The sequence below is a fragment of the Cyprinus carpio genome, chromosome A12, assembly GCF_018340385.1.
Source record: "Cyprinus carpio isolate SPL01 chromosome A12, ASM1834038v1, whole genome shotgun sequence".
NCBI classification, from domain to species: domain Eukaryota; kingdom Metazoa; phylum Chordata; class Actinopteri; order Cypriniformes; family Cyprinidae; genus Cyprinus; species Cyprinus carpio.
This window is the reverse complement of record NC_056583.1, coordinates 12,176,096-12,186,936: the sequence shown is the minus strand read 5'-3', so window position 1 is coordinate 12,186,936 and position 10,841 is coordinate 12,176,096. Positions and strand designations below refer to the sequence as shown.

At 36.0% G+C, this 10,841-nt stretch overlaps 1 protein-coding gene across 2 annotated transcripts in view; it reads left to right on the top strand.

Annotated features, from left to right (window-relative positions):
• Positions 1–358: 358 nt before the first annotated feature.
• Positions 359–10,841, top strand: part of LOC122147000 (vesicle-fusing ATPase-like) — a 24,762-nt gene continuing 14,279 nt past the window's right edge. The window contains exons 1-9 of one of the 2 annotated variants that reach the window (XM_042767568.1): positions 359–481; positions 2,354–2,439; positions 2,718–2,817; positions 3,757–3,796; positions 4,107–4,273; positions 4,389–4,496; positions 4,590–4,665; positions 5,967–6,122; positions 9,117–9,316. In XM_042767568.1, the coding sequence (XP_042623502.1) occupies positions 470–481; positions 2,354–2,439; positions 2,718–2,817; positions 3,757–3,796; positions 4,107–4,273; positions 4,389–4,496; positions 4,590–4,665; positions 5,967–6,122; positions 9,117–9,316 (945 nt within the window). In that variant the 5' untranslated portion in view covers positions 359–469. The remainder of the gene's footprint in view (positions 482–2,353; positions 2,440–2,717; positions 2,818–3,756; positions 3,797–4,106; positions 4,274–4,388; positions 4,497–4,589; positions 4,666–5,966; positions 6,123–9,116; positions 9,317–10,841) is intronic. The other variant, XM_042767569.1, reaches the window with a different exon arrangement.

The following is a 10,841-nucleotide window of genomic DNA, read 5'->3' as shown; positions in this document are numbered from 1 at the left end:
GCTTTGATTATTGCATTAATAAGTTTAGTTTGATGCGACAAACATTGTTTTTTGGTCTCATATAAACCCAGTAAGATACTCAGTTAATTCTGTACAAAGACTAAATTACAAAACATGCAAACATGAGAGGGCAGGAGTTTATACATATGAGCTAAACATTTGTAAGTCGCTTTTGATAAAAGCGTCTGCTAAATATGACTAAAACATTATGTACCCATAATAAATAAATTGTGGTTATTATAATCATTAAATTGATTGCACATTTTCTATAATTGTTTATATAAAATATAAAGTTCGATTTTAAAAAAAGTTATTATAATTACATTATAATAAAAAGTTCGTGCTTTTATTTTGGTGGGGTTTCGCTTCCGGTTTGATGTTTGTGTTTTAGCTGAGGGCAGTCGCTAGGGGCAGCTTCTAGTCGTGACGTTCTTGCGGAATTCATCTCGATCACCTGATAAACGCAAAAATGGCTGGACGGGTGAGTATTTCTTTATGATTAAAGTTGTTTTGGTGTCGCACAGAAATAACTCATAATCTCGACAGTCTGCTCAGCACATCCAGAGCTCTGCTCCATTCATTCGTGTTGTGTTTGCACACGTCATTCGCACTCGTGCAGTAACTTACCGGAAGACAAGTTCCACATCACGTCTTATGACTTTTCAGGAAAACATTACTTATACAAAAAGTCACGAGAATATTTACAATTTTTAATGTGGAAGCGACAACTGTCTTTTCTTTAAAGGCATTTGAAGAGTGACTTTGGCAAATGCATGCTAATATAACTGCGGCGGTTGTCATTACAGATAGTTGAATCACGAGTGAATGAGTTAATATATTATAAGAGATAAATACTGTTTTTGCAAGGTTATTGATTTATGAATTTTCAACAACCTAAATGAATACAAAAATACATTATGAGGCTTTTAGTTTCTTTCTTTCTTTCTTGCAGTGTTTTTATATAAATCGTTTTCGTTCTTTGAAATAAAGCCGGAATAAAATATAAATATTAGACGAAAAACTTGAACTTAACCTAAACTAAAATTAGAATAATATTAATATTATCTTAACAACTAAGTAAAATAAAATAATTGTAAATACTAAAATTACTAATACTGAGAATGAAATAAAAATAAATTAAAGTGAAATAGAAATATTTAAAAATAACAAAACGACTAAAAAATAATAAAAAAGCACGTAACAAAATGACTAAAACTTCAACAAAGTTAAAATGAAAACTTATAATATTATATATATATATATATATATATATATATATATATATATATATATATATATATATATATATATATATATATATATATAAAACTAATTCAAAATATTATTCAATTCTTTAAAAGCAGATAAATAATACTTAAATAAAACTGGACCTAATAAATTACTTTTTTTTTTTTTGAAAACAGATAAAGTTACTGTTTGTTATATGTAACATAGTATTTTCTATATGTATTAATATCATTTTTGATATAACATTATTATATAACATTTTCACTATAATGGGGAAAAATGAATTAAATGAAAAGTATTTATTAGATTATACGAATTAGAATGTTCTCAAACCTAGATTTGATTTCCACAAAATTTACTGGTTTAAATAATAATAATAATAATAGTAATAATAATAAACAGCTTTTCGGTGTGGTCTCAAACCTTTGGACCTACTGTAGCATAAGCAATGGTAAGCTAGGCATACTAAGCAATATGCATTAGCCAGCATTATGATTACAGGCTGTGTGTTTGAGGAGATTACATGAGATTCAGAAGGTCTGGAATTCATCTCATGCTACTGGTAATACCACATGAGGGTTTAGTAATCCTATAAGATCACACAGCATCACTGCATGTTCTCAGTATTTTTAAGAGCGAGCTTCAGCTGGTTAAACATAGAGATTTGTAAGTGTTTGAATAAGTGAATATCAGGTTACAGAAAAGGTAATGGGGGAGTGACTCCTTATTCAATGAGTGTTTTTCATGATGAAATGATTTTAACACACAGCTGGTGTACACATATATAGTTACAATGTCTGGAGTTTGTTGAAAATTATTTCTGCATTCTTTTAATCTAAAATCTATATATCTTTATATATAGTTAACTTCAAACAATGCATAAGCAAATATAGCCCAGTCTTAAAATGTAATGCAATGTATAACCCCTGATCTAGACAAAAGGTGGCTTCTAGAAAACAATCTTTAAAAAAGACGATTGAGTATATACAAGCTTTTGATTGAAAGTGTATATCAAGGCTGAAATGTCAGCTTCTGTGATTTGCTATCCCTTCATCACTGCTGTGCTCTTCTTGTTTTTTTTTTCCTCTTCTTCTTCCCTGTACAGCTAATGCAAGTAGCGAGATGCCCAACAGATGAACTGTCTCTCACAAACTGTATGGTTGCAAGTGAGAAGGACTTCAAATCTGGGCAGTGAGTATTTGATGTGTAGTGAATCAAAAAAGAGGATTGTCATTATGTTTAAATACAATACTGTCAGAACGCCTATGTTAAAATAAATAAATCAGAATTATATATGTGTGTGTGTGTGTGTGTGTATATGTATATATATATATATATATATATATATATATATATATATATATTATATATATATATATATTAATATAAATATATATATATATATATATATATATATATATATATATATATAATAATTTGTTTTACTTTTTTGTTTTATTTCTTTCTAGACATTTGACCATTAAAACCACACCCACTCAGAAGTTTGTGTTCACGGTGAAAACCCACCCAAGCGTGGTGCCGGGAACCATTGCCTTCAGTCTACCTCAGGTACATGTTTGTGTCATCATTCCAAGAAGGGTTCTCTAACATCTCATGACATACGATATACTCTGAATATGTTTTTATGTAACCATCTTTATGCCGTCTGCCTTGTGAACTACATAAGTATGTACTGTTGTTGTCAGCATGCTTATTTCTTAATGTCTTGCATTGTTTTTGCCTGCTTCTCGTTCATCTGTTAACATGACAGCAGCAAGAGTTCTCAGGTACTACAGTAACATTCTCACTAGGGGTGTGACGAGACACTTATCCCACGAGACGAGAGACGAGACTGGGTTCACGAGAACGAGATGAGATATTTAGACTTTTTTGAAGAAATCATCAATGATGAAATATAAAAATATAATAGAAATAGAAAAATAGTATTTAATTCAACTGAAAAACACAAATGACCTACTTTTGATTAATTAATTCAAAATGTGACAAATTCCGTGACATTCCGCGTTAAACTTTGAATTCTGTTTTTATGACTGGATAAAGACTACACTGAGTAATTTTCCCTCTTATCATGAGGCCACTTGCCTGATGTGAACATAAAATATCTTACATACCACCAAAGATGAAGGAGCCAGTGTAATGCAAAATAATGTATATATATATCTGAAAGGTCTGCAAGAATATCGTCATGTTCTCGTGAGATCTCATCACACCCCTAGTTCTCACAGTGGTCTTATTTTATGGCATGATGTGATATTTTATAAACAAGAGACCAAGAATTGAAACGCATCTAGAGAAAAGTACACATTTTGTTGTTAGTGTGCTCTACCTTAAGACCAGCTAACAAGAGAAAGTTGTACAAATGTATTGTGTGGCTTTTAGCAGTAGCTTCTTCCAAATAATAATTGTGGGGCTGGTAATATCCTAAAAAACATACAGTCTAAATTCTAAAGATAATAGAAATTCATTGAAATGCTCTCTGTGTCATAGAGGAAATGGGCTGGACTCTCTCTAAACCAGGATGTTGAAGGTACGTGTACCGTTTCACATTACTAGTTACTAAACAACTCCGAATTTGATTGGCTGCAAACTAATAGTGCAATAACTCAGGGAGTTTGTTTCCTTCAGAGAATAGAAATATTAATAAAAAAAAAGAAAAAATTTGCTACCGCCAAATTGAATTGAATGTTGAGTTGTTTTGGAAAGACATATTTCACACAAAGTCTTATTTTCATTCACGTCATAATGAATATGTCGTCTACCCCTGACTAACATCTGTAGTATATTTCAACAGTGACCGCTGTCTTACTCTCCACTTGTCTCTGTTGTCTTGTTTGCAGTGAGTGTCTACAACTTTGACCCTTCGAGACAGTATGTGGGAACCATGACGCTAGAGATCGACTTCCTCCAGAAGAAGAGCGTTGACAGCAACCCTTACGACTCTGATAAAATGGCCATTGAATTTATCCAGTTTTTTACCGCACAGGCCTTCAGCGTGGGCCAGCAGGTGAGCCATCAAAGAGCTAACTAAATGAATGTCATACCCACACTTAATGAAGTCTGAGAACTTTTATATAGTGTGGGTGTAGTTGCACATTAAGCCTGTATTGTCTTCCTGACAGTTTGTCTTGAGCTGCTTTGACAAGCTTTTTGCACTGCTCATAAAAGATATCGAGGCCATGGATCCCAGCATCCTCAGAGGCGAGCAAAGCTCTAGCAAAAAACAGAAGGTAGCTTTTTATTGCTTACTTTCAAATCATGCCAATTCATGGGTTAATAGAGATATGGCTTAAATATGGTTTTTCTCCGTTTTTCTTTTTCAGATTGAGATTGGTCTGTTGCATGGCAACAGTCAGGTGATTTTTGAGAAAGCTGAGAGCTCATCTCTCAATTTGATTGGTTAGTATTTAACTGGCAAACACACACTTCCACTGTGGCTCTGATATACACAATGTGTGTATCTTCTGAGTCTTCAGAATACTTCATGATACAGCACCTACAGTATTTAGTTCAGTATATACAAAACACATAAAAACAAAAACACCCCGTCGTTAATAAAACAACATCATCAGCTGCTGCTGATAAATATATTTAGTCTTTTTTTATTATTTATTTTTTAGCTGTAGTCAACTTGCTAACTTGATACTAAGTAGATCACTAATTCTTGTGAGTTGGGATGAAACATGCCACATGCTTTTACTTAAAGATAGTTTTGGCAATGTTAGCACTTATCATAAATCACTGGAATGTAGTTTTATGCAAATATATAATTAGAATGATCAGAATTACAAAATGAGTTCAGTTAGATTGCATTTTATCTGCACGCACATTCAACAGAAAGAAAAAAATCTTTTCATTACCTTACATTTACATTCAATAGCTTCTCTATTTTAATCTTCACTCCTCACCAACTCCACAGTGTTTTAAGAACAGTTTAAAAGGTCTGTAAGCTCTGCCACAAATCTTATATTTATCCCTCATAATATAAATATAAGTTTTCTTTTCAATTGATATGTTTGTTAAAAGAAAAAAATTCCCCCAGTGTCCTATATTTGGTGCACAAGTGCTTTATGTCTGCTCAATTTGATGAGTTTCCTTATTTTAAGTAGTTCCTGTTATTAGTTAGCAATGTCAGAAAAACACAATGCCTTCTGCATGTACAGGGTTAGTTCACTCAAAATGAACATTCTGTCATCATTTACTCACCAATTTGAAACAACAATTTGAAAGTATCCTGAATTGGTAATTCATTCTTAATCACATAGCCTACTACATTTTTAAAATATTCATATTTGACAGTCCACATTTTTGTATCACGGTGTTAAACTAGATGGAGTGATAGGAAGTGAAAAACACATTTTGTGAACAAAAGTTAAAGCACGTATGTAACAGATTAATCCAGAATAATTCCTCTGTACATAAACTGTTATTTAAGTTCTGTGTTGTCCAATGACTCAATCTGTGGCTTCAATTCAGTTAAATTCATATGCTTCAAATAGTGTAAAAACCAACCTTCACCACTAGATGGCATTCAGAACACAAGGTTTTACCTCATCTACCTTAATTAATTGATATCTCTACTAAAATGTTTTAATACATCCCTTATTATTTGACATGTTGTATAACCATGGAAAATTAAATATAAATATGTAATTTCTTTAGTGTTCCTCAGCAGTCTGTTTTTGGTCATTTTTCTCCAGGAAAAGCAAAGACCAGAGGTTCTCGGCAGTCCATCATCAACCCAGACTGGAACTTTGAGCGCATGGGCATTGGAGGCCTAGACAAGGAGTTCTCAGCCATCTTTCGTCGGGCCTTCGCCTCGCGAGTCTTTCCTCCAGACATAGTGGAGCAGATGGGTGAGTCTTTTCTATCCTTCTACCACTTTGAAGCGAAAACTGTTCAGTTTCATACAGGTGCTCATGTTGATGAATCCTGAACGAGGAAGTGCATGTCACAGTTAAAAATTAGCATAATGCACAGCCAAACCATCTCTATATATTGGCTTTCCACACAACATAACTTGTACTGCATGGTGTTATTTTACTCAAATGTCTAGAGTGCATTGTTGTAGTGCGAAAGTACATTAATATGATGCATGAGCACGCAGATTTTTTTTTTTGCTCTCGCACAAAACCAGATGCGCGCACTTAAAACATAGCTGTTGCAATCACAAATCTCTCCTCTCGCTCGAAGCGTGCTCAAACTGTGTGCTGTGCACTCGCAAATCTCTCCGTGCTCTTGAGCTAGAAATTAATTCTTTTCACTCCTGGACTAAACGTTGTAAGTCAGTCTGGCCACTAGGAACCTACTACAACCTTTGGAATATGAAAACCCTTTTGGTGAATTACTGTAATTATTTACATGAAAATATTTGTTTATTGCATGTACAGTAGGGGCGGTATGAGAAAAACCCTTTTTTGTGAATTACTTACTTATATAAATTTATTTGTGTACTGTAAGTACAGTAAAGGAGGTATTCACAAAATAAGTCTGTGTGCTCACTAGGCATGTACTATAACCCTTTAAACATTCATTTGAATGAATTATTTGACTTCGTTTTGCACTGTGAGTGGAATTGGTAGACTGTCCCTAAAGAAGCCTAGGGGAATATGCAGCGAATATCAAAGCTAAAACTAACTTTTCAGCACTGTTGTATATTAATGTACATTATATTAGTGTACTTTCATGGTACAACAATACGCTTGTGAGATTTGTCAGTAAAATAACACCATAGTACTACTGATGCAGTTGTGGTGTACATACACCAAGATCTTTGTATAAAACTTATTTGGACTAAGAATATAATTGATCGTGTTTTGGACTTCTCATAAAGCAGTTGTGTGTACTTTTGAGCTTTGACTTTTTTTGTGTGTGTGTGTTGCTTAGCTGTTTAATTTCTAATAATATTTTTCCTAAATATTTCAGCTTAACACAATCCATCTTTTCTAAGGCCACAGAGAGTCTGTGGTTTTTGCATACATGTGGTTTCAGTTGGTTTATCGTAACTGTTAACACTCAGTTCTGCAATTGCCAAACTGTGCACAAGAATGCTAAGTCAAGCATCACTGTTACTGTTGCTCATTTTTAAGATTTAAGAATTTGAACAAACCCAGGATACTCTAGCAACCATCTACCAGCGGCCTAGCAACCACCCCAATATTAACCACTCAGAACACCCTAATAAAGCAGATATGAACAGCCTACCAACCATCCAGTCTACCGTAAAGCCCAATTCATTCTCCACCAACAGATGCAGGCCAATGGCAACAGCTGACCAACTAAAATGTGCCACTTCTCAGATGTTCCAAGACCCTACAAACACTGATTCAGCATGTTCAGTCAGTGAAAACAAGCGCTAACCAATGCCGACAGACGCCGACATGGGTAACACACTGATCCAACAAAACCCGACTAATGTTTCTGTTGCCGTTTGTCAGCATCTGCTGATGCAGTGTGAATTGGCTTTATCAAGCACCTACCAACAGCCTAGCAAGCAGCAACCACCCTGAATATTGTACCAAGCACCTACGAACAGGTTAGCAATCACCATCAACACCATAGCACTTACTACAACACCCTAAAAAACGTCCACGAGCTGCCTAGCAACCACCTTGAACACCCTATTAAGCACTTAGGAACGGTCTAGAAACCACCTACCAACAGCCTAGTATAGATTTGATTCTCTTTTTATGTTTTTTTTTTTTGGTACCTTTCAAATGAGGTTTTCTTGTATGCCCTTCACTACTGTTCATTTTCAATGTAAATCAGTTCACAGTTTAATTTTAGAGAGTGTTTTGATTAACCCTGTTGAGGAAAATGCTTTTATTATTCCTGTAAACTGCCACATGACTTGATCATGTACACACACACACACACACACACACACACACACACACACACACACACACACACACACACACACACACACACACACACAGACTTCAGAGGGCAGTGTGTGTGCAAGAGAGAGCGAGAGATGACCTTTGTGGTGTGATGGTTGCAGGAATCGGCCTCTGGCTCAGGCAGCTGGCTGCTCTAATTAGATGGTGGTTCTTGATAGCGCAAAGGTGGGCACCTAATTGGGGTTGGTTTTGGAGCCCAGGTGCTGAAGGAAGGTGCGGGTGTGTGTCTGAGTATGTTATTGTCTGATTGCGTTTGGGTGGGAGTTTACACCAATATACCCAGTTTCTCCCAAAACTCCCACCAGCTAAAGGTCAATTCAGTCTGCCCGGCCACGACCTGCCCTCCCTCAACCCGAGTCTGTCATCAGGTGTAAATGGCCGTGCTGATTCTCATCTCAGGCCTGCTGGTTATCTCTAGCCTTTCCACTCTCTCCAAATGGCAGCCAGCAGATGTTGTTAACCAAAAACAAGGCTCTTGTCTGAGAAATGCCATTGCTGGTCAAAAAGACCCCTGTGCTTCTGTATTAGACACTTGGCCATACTTGTTGTGTGTGGGTTTATATTATATATGGGATAAGATTATTTTTTTTTTCCCAGCAAGGATGTATTAACTTGATAAAAAAGTTCACAAGTTCATTCAAGATCACAGTATCACTGGTTTTTACAGTGTTTTTCATTAAATAGATGCAGATTTGGTGAGCATTAAATTGAAACTCTTGTTAAAAATATTATTCAAGTAGTTTTGAAACCATATAAAACCAACATGAACACATTTTTAAGAGTTTGCCACATGTTTTAAACTAGTTTGTTAAAAGATTTGTCCTTTTATTTATTGTGAGCACTCCTTTACAGTATGTCATTGATGCTTAAACCATTTTTTGTGATGTCTTATGTTTCATATCCTCCGGTTTTGACTTTACACCCCACAATCCCTTTCTCTTTCTGCAGGCTGTAAACACGTGAAGGGGATCTTGTTGTTTGGACCACCCGGCTGTGGTAAAACCCTGATGGCGCGTCAGATTGGTAAGATGCTGAATGCCAGAGAGCCGAAGGTGGTCAACGGGCCAGAGATTCTGAACAAATATGTGGGCGAGTCGGAGGCCAACATCAGAAAGCTGTTTGCTGATGCCGAGGAGGAACAGAAGAGGGTAAGAAACCAGGAAAAAGGATAAAGGAAAAAATGCCGTTTCAACAAAATTATTAAACATTACACAATTAGGAAAAACCTCCATTCTCTCATGCACTTCACAAATCACTGTTATCTTAGAAAGGCCATATGGATGTTTTGCACAACCTTACATTCATCTGGCTCTGTGACCGAACCCACCGATATCTGACACTTTAAAGAAAGGTTGCTCTATCAACAGTCAAAAAAAAATCATGGCAGGCAAACTTAGGTTTGCACGAAGGATGCTGTTCCCAGTTTTGGGTCCTCCAGCAGCTTTACAAATAACTCCAAATTGCTGAAATATACTTACTGAATTACTGTAAATGGCCTAGTGTTTGCGTAGAAACATTATCATAGTTAGTTTTTTTTCCAAGGGTGATATGTCATGAAGTGTTGGCGGTGAACTGCTGGTTCTGGCTGTGCTTGAGTGTGATGTTGTGTTGGTAGACTGTGTGACTACATGACTTTGAAGAGCTCACTCGGCACCTCTTAATGAGAGTGTCCAGCTATCTCTAACCCCTCACTCTGACTCACGGGAGGCTAGCACACTCATACTGGCCTCCCATCTGTGCTAAATGTTACGACCTAGCCTCTGACAGCCTCTAAGATGAAGAAGATAACTCTTAATTGTAGGCCATTGTCACAGAGTTTATACAGTCACAGTCCATTCACCAACCTGGCATTTAAGCAGGGAGCTCAAGAGAACTAAATGCAGAAGTTTTTAAAGGGATACTCCACCCCAAAATGAAAATTTTGTTATTAATCACTTACCCCCATGTTGTTCTAAACCCGTAAAAGCTTCGTTCGTCTTCGGAACACAATTTAAGGTATTTTGGATGAAAACTGGGAGGCTTGTGACTGCCCCATTAACTGCCAAGTAAATTACACAGTCAAGGTCCAGAAAAGAATGAAAGACATCGTCAGAATAGTCCATCTGCCATCATGGGTTCAACCTTAATGTTATGAAGCAATGAGAATACTGTTTGTACGCGAAGAAAACAAAAATAACAACTTTATTCAACAATTCGTCTCTTCTGTGTATATATATATATATAGTAATATCCGCTGAACGCAAGCAGCTTATGCTCTTCTGTGTCAGCTGTGACACAAAGATAAATTTTCTACGTGTATTAACGCTTTGATTTAAAAGAAAACAGCGCAACCGTGCAGCACGGCTGACACAGAATTGCGTATGCTACTTGCGTTCAGTGGATGTTCTCTAAAATGGTGCTACGGTCATGCGGAGAGACACAGAGAAGACGAATTGTTGAATAAAGTAGTTATTTGGGATAGTCACAAGCCTCCCGGTTTTCATCCAAAATATCTTAAATTGTGTTCCGAAGACGAATGAAGCTTTGACGGATTTGGAACGACATGGGGGTAAGTGATTAATGACAAAATTTTCATTTTGGGGTGGAGTATCCCTTTAAGACCACATTAAAACCAAATTAGAGTTTTGAGGCTTGTCATCTAACCTGACATTTTATTTTCCTTTGAGGCTATCT